This window comes from Haemaphysalis longicornis, unplaced genomic scaffold, assembly GCF_048455015.1.
Source record: "Haemaphysalis longicornis isolate Haplotype H1 unplaced genomic scaffold, Haemaphysalis longicornis Haplotype H1 scaffold_7, whole genome shotgun sequence".
Classification (NCBI taxonomy): domain Eukaryota; kingdom Metazoa; phylum Arthropoda; class Arachnida; order Ixodida; family Ixodidae; genus Haemaphysalis; species Haemaphysalis longicornis.
In genome coordinates, this window is record NW_027526422.1 from 98,979,206 (window position 1) to 98,997,225 (window position 18,020).

An 18,020-nucleotide genomic window follows, 5' to 3' on the forward strand; every position below is an offset into this window, starting at 1 on the left:
TACGGCGCACCTCATCGCCTGCGTAGCGCCTACTTATCAAACCCCCCAATCACTCAATAAATTCACCAGATTTATATGTTTAGAAATGGTTGTGGGTATATAAAGGTCTTGTTCAGTAGCTTCCCTAACTTTGTCTGGACGGCTGAATGTACTGTCTTTCTGACAGGCAGACCAAACGTTTTGCGTTCAAGTATCCCAAGTTAGGCTATCGTCTTTAAAACCAGCGAAAACTTTAAAACTAACGTTGCCTAGCAACCAACAACGCCACAGATGGGAAACTCTTTCTCCACAGAACCTCGCCGCGACCCCAGGACCCCCGCGCATGCATTGTGCACGTACACGCCGCCGCCGCACCCTCGCTGTCGCCAAGCGCCACCGCGCATGTAACGCTTGGCATGAGGAACACGACGATATCGATGCGTATGACAACGACTACTACTAGTTCAGCGCAGAGCGACGACATAACATGTAAATAAACAATTTTGAAATTGTACAAATGAGTGGCGATGTGTCCTTCAGTGCCAACGTTAAAAGAAATCCTGCAACTTGGCTGCGGTTCAAGCCTCGCTCAATCTAGTGCAAGCTTCGCCAGTTTTTTTTTAGAACAGAAGTGGGACTAACTGACAAACTGCTGGGTCAAAGGGGAAAATTAGTTATTGGTACCTTCCTCACTACATCTTTCCTTGCGTGTAAAGGCTGCATTGAGCATTAGATGCCTCATTGATTTAACAAATACGTTATACGTTATACAAATACGTTAACCACCGTGTCTTCGTAGAAATACTTGGGGGTAATAATTACATCAGATCTTAAGTGTAACCAGCACATAACATACATTTACAATGGAGCAACGAAGAAACTGGTATGAAACTAGGAAACTAATCACTGAACTAAAATTTTTGACATATAAAACATTTATCAGACCTATTATAGAATACGCTTCGATTGTCTGGGATCCACTGGGAAACCTTGAAACAAGGCGTTACCGGGACCGAATGAAGTTTTTCTACCTACTCTATAATGATCAAACAGCAATAGATAAAACTTTATACATTCTACCCGCCAGCCACCGTTACACGGGCTCCTAACGCACTACCCGCCCCAATTGTTGACTGCCAGATTGTTTCATCATTTCTTTCTGCACTTTCGAATAAATCATAGCTTTCATCTCCAGTCTTTCCCGGTAAAATCAGGGCATGGAAAAATATTTTGTGCTGATTATTGTGAAGTTTCTTGTTCGTTGTCTGCTGTCGTGTTTAATTTTTGTTTGCTTCCGAAGTGGCAAGGAAGAACTTTTTTTGTGCTGAATATTGTGCATTTTTATTGTCTCCTATCTTGTTTGATCTCTGCTTGCAGCGAATGCCCACTACAGCCTAACGCCTTGTAACAAGGCTGCCAGAACTAGTAAAATAAATAAATAAATAAATAATACATACTCCTTTATCACAAAGATTTTTTTATTATTTCTAGAGTATCAATATAATATTCTGTTTTTGTTCTAATAGCTAAACTTGCAAGTTGATACGAACCTTAAACACCCCATTTAGTTCTACACTCCAGTGGTGTAGGTACAAATATTTTTCGGGGAGTGTTACACGACACCGCGGGAAAAGAATTTAAAAAGGTAGCCTGCGCTTAAACAATATGTTATCTGTTTTCTTATCTTATTCTCGTCGCTACACTAAAATGTATGTATAATGTGTGTAAAAAGCATTGGCCGAAAAAAGGCCGAAACGAAGGGAGGGGGGGACGGTGTGCCACTTATCAAATTTCGGGGGTGTTATGACACCAAAACACGCCCCCACCCACCTACTGGCCATGCCCTTGCTGCGGTCTTATTAGTTACATAGCGAGCAGTAAACACTTCGTAAACTGAATGACACACACTCACCGCTTGCGTTAATTTCCTTAACAAGGCTTTCAGCAAAGGGTCCTTCGTAGAAGTAATCGGCGCTTTCATTGTTGGCCACCGCCTCTAGTGTCGCCGCCAGGTCTTTCTGTATGCACCATTCCCCTTCCTTCAACATCCGCTGCTCGCTTTCGTTCCAGAATACCTTCCTTCAGTGAAAGAAGCGTTCATTACTTTCGGAATTTTTACAAAGTATGGTTTTGTTCACGGGTTCCAATTAAAAGACGTCAGCTTTAAATAAGCCGCCAAAATTTTCCCGTGGTGCTCTGCTTACTCGACGAACTTACGGATTGGCTATCGGAATAGTTTGTTAACGAAAGACGTAGAAATTATTTACTGGTATAAATTGGTGCCATCATATTTCATTTTATTTCATTTCATTTATGAAACCTTAAGGCCCCGAAGGCGTTCCGTACATCTAAGTTAGTACAGCTTCATAACAAAGTATCGATAAAAAATTCGCACTGATTTCAAGGAATGGACAAAAGAAAGAAAAAGAAGAAATAACAAAACATAAAGTATGTGCGGGCTAATAAATAATTTCTAGGATTGAAAAAGTGCTAAGCTACTTAAACACGAAGACGAGTGAAGAGACCCAGGTAAAAGTGCCGTAATTCGTCCTGTGTCTCTTCATTCGTCTTCGTGTTTAAGTAGCGCTTCCTCAATCAGGAACATATACCAAAAAGCCCAACTGATAGTTCTTCTAATTTCTAGGACTACACTAAAAATATTAAACCAGTTCCACCCAACGTGAAAGCTGTCAAGTGGGGAGCAGTTATACCCCAGAAGGGCTGTGGCGCCCTCTCTTGACTAGTTTCAGTATCAGCCTTGTGTTGACAACGAAAGTAGTGAAGAGAGGGCGTCACAGCCCCCGATAATGCTTATAGACAGCGGATTGAGTTTTGGCTAACTTGGGGAAGTTAATGCGTTAATTCATTATTTTTATTTTATATTATATTATTCTGTACTTATTTGCGGCCTAGTGATGGCAGCCTTTGTGGCAACGGCGCAGCGCAAAGTTCACCCCGAACGCTTTGTATATAAATAACGTGTGCCTTCCGAACGGCTGTGTCTTTTTATGCTCCCTTCTGGAAACATCGCATTGGCTTTGTGCCGAGGTTCTACTTCGACCGGAACTGACATGGATAACTACAATATCATTCCTTCCCGTCTGCCAACCGGTAATGTTGTCCTGAACACCGTTTTACTGCACGCAAACTTGAAAAGCCGTCCGTACCGTGCTCCTGACTTCAGGGATGCCCTGGCCCGCGTGATCAACCTTCGCGACGTACTGGGCATTGGTCAATACAATGAATGAAAGAATGACCTTTATTTAGGAAGAGGCCTAAGGCCCTGGTGGGGGTTAGGGGGAAAAGGAAAGGGGAAGACCCGTATTACAAATAATGGTCCCATCACGTTGTAATCGTTCAGAGTTCCTGTCCCTGTTAGCAGCAGGCACGGTTTGAGTGTTCACATATAGCACTGGTCGTTGGTGTGTGGAGCACTGTCAGGAAGGTTCACGCGAGTACAGTCACGTGCACGAACACTTGAAAAAATGGTGGGAGTCAGTCACCACTAAACAACTCTCTACAGGCCACTTTGTACAGCAAAGTTTGTTACCTTTTCAATGGTGCGTCGATCGCCTCTAATGAGCTGCAAGTGCGCTATTAACGTATGCAAGGCTGCCTAAAAGCCTAGGATTTGCTCTCTGCCCCTTGAAAATGCTGAACAAGACCAAATTAGATGAGAGAGATTGGGGATAGTATGAACATTGAGATTCCGAAACCTGATTTCTTGTCCATTTAGAAATGATGTCTGGTGTGTAAGCCGCACCCTCATACACCTTGTTGGCGAATACTTCTCGGCTCGATAGTGTCTTTGAAGGTGTAAAAAACCAGGTGGGGAAGCTTCAGCCAATCGTTGTCTGCTGAGTCGTTTGAATCGGCGGTACTCCTTTTGCCAGTTAGTAGTGGGTACGTCTGTTTGGGCGGCCGCAGCGCACTCAGTGACGACGGGGGGGGGGGGGGGGGGGCGGTCCGAGGGAGGATTTTGTACACACTCCCGGGCAGCATTATGTGCCAGTTGGTCACCCTGCGCTCCTGGTGTACGTGCTGGTGTCCAAGCCATGTGGACTTTCATTCCTTGAAAATTGAGTTCTTGTACCGTTTTTAGTATGGAATTGACTGGGAAGTTTTACGTGAAGGCTTTGTTAAGCTCCCGGAGTGCCACGTAAGAGTCCGTTACAAATCTGAATTTCCTTGTTTGTAGTTGTTCTGAGTGATTCTGAATGCTTTGTAGAGTGCCTAATATTCCAAAGAGTTCCGCCTCGTTGGTCAGTACACAGGTGTTAGTAATATTGCGAGACCCATCCAGCTGAGGAAGTTCTGGACATTTCCATGCGATGGCTGCAGCACTGTCAGTAACGGCAGCATCGGTAAAAAGATCGACTTGGACTTCTTCCATAGCGTTTGCCAGCTTTTGCACATATCTTTCCCTGGCCTCGGTGTGTCGCCGAGAAATGGGGCGGTGATGAATGATGCCAAGGAAGGGCCATTCCCATGGTGGAAGCGTTTTCGGGACAGTCCTGGGGTCAAATTCACTTTTTAGAAGATCCCGCCTTTGTATGGCACGTCCCTGAGGAGTATACTCGAGATGGTTTAAAAATCGAGGTTGTGTTTCTTCGAAAAAGTTAACAACAGGTGGTAGAGAAACAGCTTATTCAAAGATGTCCGTTCTTGTATGCTTTGGAAGTCCAGTAACTGCCCTTATTAGTGTCCTGTTCAGAATGCTGAGTTCTTTGGATTTGGCTTGAACTCATAGACGGGTAAACCATATGTCATCCTGCCGTGGGCTACAGCACGGGCTAACATAAGGCAAGAGTTTTGCTGAACATCACCTTACTTGTTAGAGATTCTTGATATTAGATGCATGGTGGACCTCTATCCAAAATACAAAATGAGTCATGCGTGGATGCTTATTTGCGCCTCCACCGTCATGAAGCGCAAGTTAGTTCCCCTCGAGAAAATCACCGTCAAGGGACTCAGGTGCACGGTGTTTGACTCGGACACAAGGAAAATTAAAATGAAGTTACTTTGGGTGCCACGTCACAAGGAGAACCGTCGGATTACAGACGCGCTTGTACCCTGTGGGACTACCCAATCCGTCGTCCGCGAAATGTGGCGGTGTCCAGGTATGCACCACGTGGAAACCGGAGCTAGGGAAGTGTCCCTTATAGTTATGTGCCGTGTCTCTGCCGCTGAGGTGCCGCATATGATGGGCATTTATGGATGCCAATGCCTTGTCCTGATTCCTGGTCGGCCACCTCTTCGTCTACATTGCAGCAGGATTGCACATGTGCTGATATAGTGCCGAACACCCTGGTGCAGCGAGGGTAGGCGATATGGTTGTACATGTGAGAGATGCGTCATGACGTACGCTGACAAGCTCCGCCAAGGTTAGGAATCATCGACTGATCAGGGCTTCTCCGCCCATGTAATGGACGTCATGGAGGTCGTTGATGCGGTAGGGGAGATAGCGAGTCCATGCTGCCGCAAAACGTGACGACTGTGCCTACGGATCCTTCAGCAAGAGAAAACAAGGATGTGTGCCGACATCCAGTGTCACCGGGTCGTGAGCAGGATAGTGGCTCTTCTCAAAGCCAGTCTAGGACACTGTCATGTGACCAGCTTCAGAAATAGCAGTTGGACACTCATTTACAGATTACAGTTGATGCCTTGGATGAGGACCAAACTGCGGTGCCCCTTCCGTCAAGTGATAGTGATCGCAGTGACATGTCTTCCGGTGATGTTGATGCCGGCGGTCCCGTCGCCTTTCAAAGCGATAGTTCATACCGATCGTGGGCGGATGCCTTTGTTCTGCCTGAGGACGTTTCTGGAGGCAGCAGTGGACCGATGAAGAGGTCTGCTCCAGCTGACAGCAAAGACAAATTATCCAGTGCCGACAAAAAGCAGATGTCGGCACTAGCTCTAATGGAGAGCCGATAGAAAGCAGTCAATGCGCAACAGTTCTTAACAACTATTTTGCCTCCGTTTTTACATGTAATTCCGACACCATCACATTACCACGCTCCTTTTCTTCCACCACGTTTCCCGATATCCAGATCAAACCGGATGAAATATCCAACCTGATCCGTAACGTTAAATTATCATCATCATCAGGCCGCGACCACATTACAAGCAGTATTCTAAAAAACACTTAGTGTTATTCCAGCCTGATCCTACATCTAATATTCACCCAGTCATTGCACTCAGGTTGCGTTCCGGACGATTGGAAGGTTGCTCAGATAGTACCATTATTTAAATCCAGTATTCGCTCACTAATTACACTAATTACTACCGCCCAATTTCCCTAACCAGTATACCTTCCAAACTACTCGAACACATAATCACCTCTAGCTTAATGACCTACCTAGAATCAATTAAATTTTTTTTATCCCCAACAACATGGCTTTCGTAAACGGTTCTCATGTCATACCCAGCTCGCCGAATTCATACATGACATACTACAGGAAATGGACAATAACCATCAAGTAGACACAATTTTCTTCGATTTTCTAAAGCATTCGATCGTGTCAGCCACAACCACCTACTTGCTAAGCTATCATCACTAACATCCCCTCTAACCTGATATCATGGATCAAACACTTCCTAAAAGGACGCACGCAATTCACTTCGGCTAATGAGCACAAGTCTTGTCTAACCAGCGTATCGTCCGGTGTCCCGCAAGGCGCAAGCCTATCGCCTCTGCTCTTTTTAATATACATAAATGACCTGCCTACTAACATTACAGCAAACCTAAGGCTCTTTGCAGATGACTGTGTATTGTACCAAACCATTCACGCCGCCGATGATCATTCTAACCTGCAATCAAACTTAGACAGCATTTCATTATGGTGTACAAATTGGCACATGCCATTAAACTTAACAAAATGCAAATCACTCTCATTTTCTCGGAAACATGCCATATCTCAATACACCTATAACGTCAACAATATACCGATCAGCTCAGTCCTATCATATAAATACCTAAGAGTTCACATGACGTCATCGCTTTCTTGGTCAACGCATATCGACACCATTTGCTCGGAAGCCTCAAGTACTCTTGGATATGCCGTAACCTTAAACTTGCTTCTCAAGAAATAAAAAGGCTAGTCTATCTAACATTCGTAAGGCCGAAACTGGAATACGCATTGGCCATCTGGCATTCATCCCAAGCATACCTAACTGTACAACTTGAATCCATTCAAAACCGCGCTGCACGCTTTATCACCTCGCAATATTCCAGTCACGTCGGCGTCACTGCCCTTAAACTATCTCTCTCCCTTCCGACCTTTGAATCACGCCGCATTATTGCCACCTATGCCTCTTCCATAATTTTTTTATAGGCCAGAATCAAGACACACGCTTCTAAGGCCGCCTCACAGAATATCACCCCGCTTAAATCACACTTGCCCATTAGCTCCGATAACTGGCAGAACGTCAGCATTTGTTTCGTCATTTTTTCCTAACGCTATTATTCTATGGAACGCTTTACCCGCCGACATCACCACATGCACCAATAACAAACAATTTAGGGATAAGCTTGAAAAGACGTTCACATGATGCATTAACAATGTAATTCTACTGTTCTGGCTTGATAGTTTTATTGATGCTTCCACTGCTTTTCATATTTTGAATTCTGTTCGCTGATTTCACTGTTACCTTTGTTACCACTGGTAAGTTTTATTTAATGTATTCTTTGTTTTGTATTTTCCGGCTTTCATGTACACCTTCTTGTTGTTTTCTTTTTTTCATTCATTCAATAGTACTCCTGCAAACCCTGTTATCCCCCCCCCCCCCCCTTATGTAATGCCTCCGGGCCCTTAAGGGTATAATAAATGAAATGAAATGAAATGTACACTGTTTTAGACCATGCTGATGCGGCCACCGTGGTTAGTGGATGCGTTCCAATGGCCGGCTTTAAGAATTACGCAAAGACTCAAACGTCCAACGCCATCCGCAAGGGTGGTTTAGCTGGAGGAAAAATTATGTAAGCTGCTTCGACGGGATGGCAAGGCAAGTCTTACAGCATTGCACGCTACTACACTTAATATGAGAGGCTCAGGAACAAAAGGAGACAGTACAAGCTTTTACGTCTCCTTAAACGGATGGACGTAAGCCCCGCCGCTATTCATGAGCCAAAGCTTTGCGGTGATGAAGGCACAGTAGCCCAATTAAAGCTCTTTTTACAAATTTATAGTGCATGCGTCAATCATTCCTGAGCTTTTCTGGCTGATGTTTTTTTTTTTTCAGCAGCAAGCAAGTAGACGTTTGTTGTCCCTCCTGCAGTGTAGATACTCCCTGGCGTTTTGTTTGCTGTGACCTGGTAATTTGGGGTGCTGAATGGCGTATTATGTGCTTCTATGCCCCAGTTAATAGTCGAGAGCGTAATTCCTTTTTCTTGTCGCCGCGGAAGTTCCTTCGAACTTAAAGAAAATTTCCCTTTATGGGCGGTATAAACTGCGTCTGCAGTGAGTAGGATCGTTTTAGACCAGCTGCGTGCTATGGTCGCAGTGCAGCCACAAAGCGTAGCAGGGGGCGGCAGAAAGTTAGATGGGTAGAGGAGATCAAGAAGATTGCAGGGATAAATTTGTCGCAGTTCGCGCAGGGCCGGGAGTTGGAGATTATTGAGGGAGGCCTTTGCCCTGCAGTGGGCGTAGATAGGCTGGTGGTGGTGGTGGTGATGATGATGATGATGATTATATATTACCAGAGGAAGTTTCTGGCGTTCCGGAGTATAAGGCACGTCAAACATTTTTCACTGACCGCTGTATGGTCTCAACCTACTTCGGTAGGGCAAGACCACGTAACATGCCGACTCAATGAGACGTGTGGAAACTTAATACCTCTCTTGTGGCTGATGGAATTTTTTTTCAAACGTGTATCACATTGCTTACATAGTACGCCCGCAGCTCTCGATCTTTCTTTGTATCAGAAATGGGATCTCTTTAAACAGAAAGTTAGGAATGGTGCAATAGAAAAGTCAGCTCAGCTTTCGTTTTGAAAACGCTTTCATGTACGTGAACTTTCCCGTACATTGGTGGCACTTCACGAACTGGAAGCAGTCAATGGGAAGTATAATTTGAAAGAAATTCGGAGGGTTCAGGGACAATTGCAGCGATATGTTACTGAAAAATATCAAGGTGCCTTAATTCGGTCCAGAACTGAAAGGTTCTTTGATAGCTATCCCTCTCGCCGTTGTCTTAGTGATTAGCGCCGATCCGCACTTGAAAACGAGATAATTGAAATTTATCATAAAGGTGCTAGTTATACTGCTGCAAATGAAATTTCCAGTGCTTTCCGCACACATCACAGCACGTTATTTGGGTGGTCCAGTATTAATGCTCGGGATTTAAAGTCCCATTCCCTCACTGGCTTCCTTCCCAGGAAAACGGACGATGAGTGATGGTATCAGGGTGGTGGTGTCAGGGTTTCAGGCGTCAGGGCCTAAGGTGTCAGGGCGTATTACACTGGAAGAAGTTAAGGATGCCATCTCCGCGCTTAAGGCTAACAAGACTTGGGGCCGCATGGCCTTGCTGGTGAGCTATATCAGACATTTTCCGGTTCAGTTCTCTTGGACGTATTTGCGGCCCCCTATGATGATAATACCTTGCCGCCAACCTTTTATTCAGGACACACGGTGGGAATACCCAAAGCTGCGGATGCACAAACACTGAGGGCTGTAGAGGGTTATCGACCAATCTTCCTCTGCAGCGTTGATTACAAAATATTTGCAAAAATCTAATCTTGCCGCCTTCAATTTGTAATGACTTTTTTAGTAGAGTCCCACCATATTGTTTGTGTCGGTATTGTTAAAATTGTTTTGGCATTGTTTGTTTCGGTATTCCAATAAATACCGAAACAATGTTGTGCTCACCATATTGTTGAGTTGCGCCGTGATACAGAGTTGGAATGTTTTGCAATGGACTCTCAAGAAAGACATTCAAATTACTCCTTGCACCATTCGGTTCCTGCCTCTTCATGATGTTAATCGGGTGCCTTATGACGTATTTGTAGTGCTGGGTTTTTATACAGCTTGTGGCAGTGCCGCATGACTGACCGGCATGCGGAAGCCCCCAGGCCAACTAAGTCCATTTTTCGTGAGCCGGCTGCGTTGGTGGGGAGTGTCTATGCGGCGCAGAATGATCAACCGGTCTGGCTGAATCTATTTGATGCGTGCGTCTGCTTGCCTGGCTTTTGAACGACTCAAAACGCAGTTGGACTTTGTGCACATGCATTTTTGCCTGCTAGGTTTTGTATTATCTTTTAGTCGTTATGTGATATTGGGAGTGCACCCAAATTTTCGATTTATTAAAGAAAAAAGAGTGCCCATTTTGCGCAATGGGACTGACACTGGCTTCGTAACGCGAGGGACCCAGGTTCGATCCCAAGTAGCGAACTCGGATATCTATTCTAAGCCTCTGTTTGTGTGCTTGACGCCGACCGAGCTACGCTGACCAGCTGGTCACCTAACGTTCTCCGTAGTTAAAAGTGAAAGGTAAGCGTGGTATTTCGGGATGGGTTGGGATCATGCGAACCGGTTAGCATTTCGTGAAATGTTTGGCGGTTCTTGCAAAAAACATCCGATTGAGTGAAGCTGCACTGAAATGCTTTTCAGCCGCTTCATTTCTCCCAAAATATGAAAGGTATCCGTTTGTGAAATGTGCCATAAATATAAGAAGATATTTCTTGGTCGTTTTTTGGTGGGTTTATAGGTCTCTGAATTGGAAGTGAATATGCGGACGCATTTGAAAAGCTGGAAACCAAATTATAGCCAACAAAAATGTTTGGTATAAACCAGGCACTTACAAGTACCTTCATTATTATTTTCATGTTCATCAAGGAGGCAGTTAACATGCGGTAATTTATATGGTAAGGCGGTAAAAATTGACGGTGTGAGGGCCTCTTAAAAACACGTAATAACGTGAAAACAAGGTCTACAGACTTCTACCAACGACGCAGGCATTCCCGGCACGCTTCTGCATTCTTGTTATGGTACCAATGATACTACTGAAAGCTGGCTTTCATGTCACGTATATGCTAATAAAGACCAGTTCGCATGGCTGGCCGGCTGGCTGGCTGGCTGGCTATCGGGCTGGCTGACCGACTGATTGGCTTAACCTTCCGTGCCAGCCCAAACCGCTTTCCCACAGTACTTGATGTTTGACTGCTACATCGCTTGCCAGACACCGATGTAGACTTGTTTGAACGCGTTTTGAAAGTTTCTATTGTATTCATTTTTCGTTGGACAGAAATGACGACTTTCGCTTCGCGTCTAGCATTCGTTAATCAAATGTCTAGAAAAATTTCCGGATTTTCGAAACGCTAACTGCTAGAAACTTCAAATCAATAAATCCGAGTGAAAGGCCGGTATCGCAGCAATATTATTACTAGGATCACAGCAATAGCAATGCTTTTAGCCGTAATGCGTAATGCAATAACCTGACGTTTTGATCAGGCAACGTAGTGATGTAGCAAATTAACATCGGTAATTTTATAGGAAAGTAAGTTACCATTTCCCAAATTGCCTTTCGAACGCAAGCCAGAGCTACTCCTCCAGTAAGCAAATGGTTGGAAACTGCCTCCAAAGTTTAGGGTTCTCCATAGGAGGACCAAGTGGCTGAAAGAACAGAAACACAGCCTATGCTGGTGACAGACGTATTCTTGTGTGTGCATAAGTGGTAAGGAGATCACAATAAAATATTCCCTGCTAAGGAGGTTTTCGCATCTTCTGTCTCAAATTTCATGCTTCGCCACACCCTTCCATTGCCGGGGGATTAAACATTGCTTGGGTCCATGCCAAGAAGAGTTCTAAGCCTCACTCAGCCCTTTAAGGGCTAGCGCTCTAATTGTCTAGCTCGGTCGGTTTCGCATGAACGTGTCAGCCTCATTCATAAAACCTCGTTAGCAAAGCTTCATTCGACAATCCACCTGTATCTTCCAGCTTATAACTCACAGCATGTGCAGCAAAAGGAGCCGGGGTGGAGCGAGCATGGGCGGTGGCGTGACGTTAAGCCTAACATCACGCTTTGAGGTCTAACATCGTCAACCAATACCTCCATCTCGACGTGCTATGAGTTTGACTTTGCTTGGCGCGTCGTCAGGCCCAAACGTAAAGGTTACCAACGTTATGTCTAAGCACAAGACGTGAGTACCCACGTCATTCATGATCTGTAACGTCGTGAACTGATACCTATTAGAAAAAGTTCTCTTTGTGCGTCAAGCTGGGGAGTATTGGTTGCCGTCTTAAGGGCCTATCCCAAACCGTTAGGCCTCAGCTCATAAACACCAGCGCAGATCTGACAGTTTCTGCTGGTATTCTAGCAAAATGACATATACACACAAAATGGCATGTATTGGCCGTGGTTGCCGAGGATATTTTTTCCATGAAAAATGCAGACACATACAGCTGAAAACCACTAGAGAGCGCCAAAATATCCAAACAAAAATACTCTAAACTGTCTACAAAAAAATCTCGGTTTCCTTAGAAACAGCACTAGTGGCAACACTTATTTTGCTTTTACGCCTTGGAATTACTCAGGGTGTGTCAGCTTCCTGGAAATAAATTTTAGTGAACATCTATACATTGGGCCTTTTTCCTAGTTGCCGTGCTCCACATTCGCAACGGAGTGTTATCTTAACTGTATACTGAATAGAGCTGACCCTTTTTTATGCGATTTATTGCTTTTCCTTTTTATAATTTAAATAATTAAATATCTTTCGCTTTTTCGAAATATTATTTCGAAGCCTACAGAAATAAAGGAAACAGCACTTGACTTGAAGTTCGGTGGCAATGGTATCTTATATTTAGTCAAGGTTCGGTTTCCCTCTTCCAGTGCAGCGGCCAAGTGCGATCCAACGGCAAAGCCGCATCTGGCGAGTGTTACGGCGTCAGTGAAGAGGTCTTTCCAGCAAATCGAGCCGTTGAGACGCTCGTGAAGTTCTTGGTAACCACGCAGTTCCCCCGGAACTGCGATAGCGAGGCCTCCTGCAAGTTCGTGGCACTTATGAGGTTGTCCTTGAAACATGCACTCAGACCATTTCTCATGCTTAACGCGCGGTTCCTAACCAATATCATCACGCGCTAGAAACTTTCTGTAATATAAAAACGCAGTTACCGGTGGTTTTCACGGTGTTGCAACGCTTCCGCGCAAGTGCAGATGGGACTTATTGTCCGGGGTACTGTATTGTATTAATTTAGCTCCTCAAATTGTTGTTTTGTTCATTAGTGGGAGGAGCTTGAGGTGCCCGCTTACAGGATAATTATTGTTTCGGTATTGATATTACTTACGTCATTACTTTGCAACAGTATTCCTTATACAGATAACTGTGACACCAAAATTGAATTACTGATTACTTCCCCAAGGGCCCCAATATAATTTTTATGACATAACGTGCGCAATTTGCACGTACTTATTGCGTCTGTTAGCGACTTTTGATTCTGGTATGCGAAAAAAATCATGGTATTTTATTACCAAACTTTTCTTGCAATCTTTTACCCGCACTGCCGTTGTGGTCTGTAACAACCAGTCGCATTATCGTACCTGGGCAGCGCAAGTGTTTGTATAGACTAGAGCGAACGCTTCCAGCTCATCACGGCTTCCTGGAATAGGAAGCCATGTGATGGCTTCACCAGCTGCCACTTCACAGGCTCAATAAAACATTTTTTCTGCTATTACTACTACTAGTACTATTACTATTGTTACTACTACTACTCCTGCCCCTAGCACTACCACTGCTACCACCACCACCACCACCACCACCACTACTACTACTACTACTACTACTACTGCTACTGCTACAGTTACTGCTACTACTACATCTGCTTCTGCTACTACTACTACTACTATTACTACCACCACTACTAGTACTACTACTACTGCTGCTGCTGCTGCTACTATACTACTACTACTACTACTACTACTACTACTGCTACTACTACTGCTACTACCACTACTACTACTACCCCTACTACTACTACTACTACTACTACTCAGAGATTTCTCAGTGCATATATCGGGCCCTTTAGATAAGTAGCCCACATTACGATTTCTTTTCGTGCGCCTCCTGGCTGACGTTATACTGCTGTGTCTTGTACGTTCTGTTATTTCTCTACTGCTACTGCCTCGTTGCGTGCCTTAAAGCTACCTACACTCAATTTAACACGACTAGAGCCTCGTATTAAAATTATCCGGTAAGAGTTAAGACAGCGAAAAGTATAGGGCATGAGCCGAAGCATCAGCAAGCAATCAAGAATGCGTTTGTCTTCACTATGAGATACCATTTCTTGATATTTTCATTTTTCGTCGAATCATGCGGCGTTCAACCTGAATTATGTTTTACGACTCTGCACGGAAGACGATATAATCATTTCTTTCACTTACCCCATACGCTATCGGAGGGTTTTCGTCCGTTAAACATCGTCTTGTTGGCCTTTGACGGTGCCCTTTCCCTGGCTATAACAACTTGGGCCGTAGACGTATTACTGAACAGCGAAAACAAGAAAAAGAGTGATCACCCTAACACCTCCTCCTGGTAGCTTCTCACACATATATATATGGGTGTAGCCCACATCTTTGATGTACTGGAAGAAAATCGTAATACGAAAGAAGGTAGCCTTTAGACTTTAAACCGATATAAAGAGCGTCTATGCGAAATTTCGGTTATGGCTAAGCCTTGTAGAGCAGGCGATGTAGCGTGACATGTTCAGATTAATCCCAGTTTTCGCGTTTTTTTATAGCCGCTGCTCATTTAACACAAAAACTGGTCAACGAGTGGGTCCGATGGCCTTGGTCTAATAAGCCGCGCATGAGTCGCGTAGTGGTCCGAATCCATTTGATGAAAGCCTGAGCATTATGAACATTAATATGTGTCTTTATACTGCTTGCAAGAACTGTTCTTCTTTAACGATTACTTCATTATCTGAGTCAGTGCAGCTATCATGTGCTGTCTAACTTATATTTTGTCTACCTGAAAGTCCAAAGTGCACCAATCTGTTTTGTTTGTTTCGTTTTTTTTACATACGGCCAACTGTTTTTTCCCCTTAGGGGGTCTTGTTGGACGCTGAGCGCGGATTGATATATGCGAGGCTTTTATAGCATGTGGCATCATCCCTTAGTGTTGCTTAGCTCCCAAAAGTATGTTCTATGGCTGTTTAGAGCTTAAGTGGTCGCCAGAATACGTAAGCATAAAGACGCAAACAGAGGTAAAAGATTAATTAATGAAACTGAATAGGTCACGCCGTACAATGCTGGGCTTGCTACTGCACATGGTTTAGACCCAAAAAGATATAAGAGCGGAGCGTGATAAGAATACCTTATTAAATGTGCTGGAATATCCAGACAAACGGTTGTTCTCCGCACTTCCCGCCATAGAATATGGCGCATCACCTCAGTTAGCAGTTGCATCAGGCAGCGTATGCTGGGGGATTAGTTTTCATCTATTCATGACCATGTAATTTTTCTTAAAAGCATTACATCACAGTGCTTCATGGGTTGAAAGAGTTCATATAAGGGTGTATCAGGATTTACCGGGGAATGCGAACACTGCAGAAACTACGCTTTTGCGATGGAACTGGTTATAAACGCACCCAAAAACCCTCGTTAAATACGTGAAGTAAACCATGAAATTATGAGGCGGTTTGACAGAGGTGACCTCATATTAAGGCACAAAATTGGCTTTGAATCAGCCCTATAATAAGGGGAAGCCTTAAAACTCTGAAGTTTTTTACTGGTAGTAACTGTAGAATATTCGAAGTTCGCTTATTGTTGACATGGCAGTTATAATAGACTACTGCTCACGAGCCACCCCGTCCATTTTTTATGTTGTCTGCTGTCGTTTAAAATTGGTGTTCATCTGTAAACGCAATTTTTCTTGTTTCGACCATTACAACTTAAATTGTGCTAAAAATTCTCTGTAGAAAATTGTTTGCCAATCTATTCGCACGAAGAGACGAGCGTATTTCTGAGCAGGAGCCGAGAGCTTAGCCATATTTATTTTATATAAATCCCTCACGTTACTTAAATTTAAAAATACACTTACCGCGAGTAGATGGTGGCAATGAAGCCTCCACCCAACCCCATGGAATGAGGAATAACCACACCCATGCACAAAAGTGTCGCAATTGTTGCGTCGACAGTTTTTCCGCCTTTCTTAAAGATGGTCCTGCATGAAACAAATGACGGTGCACATTTGTCACGAGGAGCCCAATAGTTTTTCATTGGCTATTGCATGCGATTGGCGACTCTTTTTATCTGTTTGCAAGCTTCAGATGTCGATCGCCAATAGCATAGGTATTATCCCGCACCCATGAAAACACATTGGCGTATGCGAACAATGTTCACAGCACAAGTGAGCTGCGCCGCAAAGCATTGCCTTTTATCCACACAGCCACGTAGCGCCATACACTAATTATTGCACACTCTACAGGTAGTGTTAGTGCAGTGCGGCTGTTTAGGCCACACTTTCAGGACAGATCCTTGTGGTTTTCGGTCGCCCCATTTACACAAAACAATCAAGTATTTAACTTCTTCGTCGGCAAAGCAGACAAAGAAGATGCTATTGCCATCATAATTGCGACCATCTTACGACGCCTGGATTCCTAGTGCAAGATATCAAACTAGGCTACGCCTGGTTAACAATGCGGCCTTTTCTTTTGCTTTTTATTATCCTGTCAAAATTCTTTTCGTCGTGATACTTCTAAAACTCACCGCAGAAAATTTGCTTCAATAGGGACGCATTGTAGCCAAGGCACAGTCATTATCTTACTGCCGGTACCTCAAAAATGGACATAGCAATATATATACGCTATTTTCCTTTCACTGGAATTATGCGGGTGTCATAACACAAATGGAAATAATCATGTTACATATAAGACGCTATATAATTTGGGCGCAAAAATTACCGAGACCGATGAAAAGGAGCTAAGAGAGCGAGGGACAATGTGACAACAGTTTTTGTTTGGTCCCGTTGCCTTTTGCTTGGCAGTAATATTAAATAACCACCAGCTGTCCCACCTGGTTTACTAATTTGTATAACGTGTTCTACTCACCTGGCAACTGAAGAACATTGTCGAGCGTCAGTTGAAACAGCCCATTTACTGTAGTTTCCGTCAGCTAAGATTTCAATCTTATCCCGCCTGTTTTCGTCAGACGAGCACGTTACATTAAGCGGTTTGTCGGTGCATTTTTTTCCATTTTGCTCCGTCATGAGTGCTACATGATGTGCCATCCACATAAGTGAACAGGCAAATAACACGTTCTTTCCGGACATTAGACACCTGCAATCGTTAAGACATAGGAATGGCTTAAATTAATCCTAAAAACAAAAAAAAATATGCCTAACTTACTTAATCATATATCTCCTAAGCTCATTATAAAGATATACCAGAGACTCTAAAAAATATTGTAAAGGTCGTGAGTGCTGAGCATTTGGAAGCAGACAGAAATTGAACTTCAATAATAATGCTGCCGCAGCCACTTCAAAAACACCCTTCAGTTTAAAAGTATATGTATAGGACTCTGACATTCTTTTTCGATCGGTGCCCACGCACATCAAGAGGAGAAGCACTTTCAGGCGCGTTGATTTCGGGCTTGATTGGTCGAATACAAATCGAAGTAACGCGACTGTGTCAGGAGAAATGATATTTTAAGGGGGATGCCTAAAACAGAAGACCCAGGCAAGCTGTTTCTGCTTTTTTCTGTACAACGGTCCCGCATGAAATCAGATTTGCCTTTTTACTACCACAGGTTCTCCATCCAAAGTTCGACTTCCCCAGTCTCTTCCAGGTTGTCGGAATGAAATGTTTTCACAGCGGACCTGTTGTACAAGCCGTAAGTTCGCCGTTGCAGAAACAATCACCACGAAAATACGAACGCTCGTGAGCTTTTGCCACGCGGCGACCGCCGAGCGCCCCCGCCACCTGCAGTGTCTTTAAAAACAACAACAAAAAATTTCCCCGCATTTCCCCGAGGGGAAGAATGTGAAAGTGCGAATGCAGGAGTTGAATTTGCGCGGTTCGGTAATGTTCGCGAAAGAGAGATCACACACACACA

The 18,020-nt window shown here is 44.0% G+C and overlaps 1 protein-coding gene across 1 annotated transcript in view; it reads right to left on the reverse strand.

Annotated features, from left to right (window-relative positions):
• Nucleotides 1–17,219, reverse strand: part of LOC144146433 (scoloptoxin SSD14-like) — a 55,688-nt gene extending 38,469 nt beyond the window's left edge. Inside the window, exons 1-5 of the mRNA XM_077678388.1 lie at nucleotides 17,018–17,219; nucleotides 16,009–16,131; nucleotides 14,352–14,452; nucleotides 12,745–12,955; nucleotides 1,892–2,058 (exon numbers count right to left, since the gene is read on the reverse strand). Of these exons, the coding sequence (XP_077534514.1) occupies nucleotides 1,892–2,058; nucleotides 12,745–12,955; nucleotides 14,352–14,452; nucleotides 16,009–16,131; nucleotides 17,018–17,202 (787 nt within the window). The 5' untranslated portion in view covers nucleotides 17,203–17,219. The remainder of the gene's footprint in view (nucleotides 1–1,891; nucleotides 2,059–12,744; nucleotides 12,956–14,351; nucleotides 14,453–16,008; nucleotides 16,132–17,017) is intronic.
• Nucleotides 17,220–18,020: the final 801 nt, after the last annotated feature.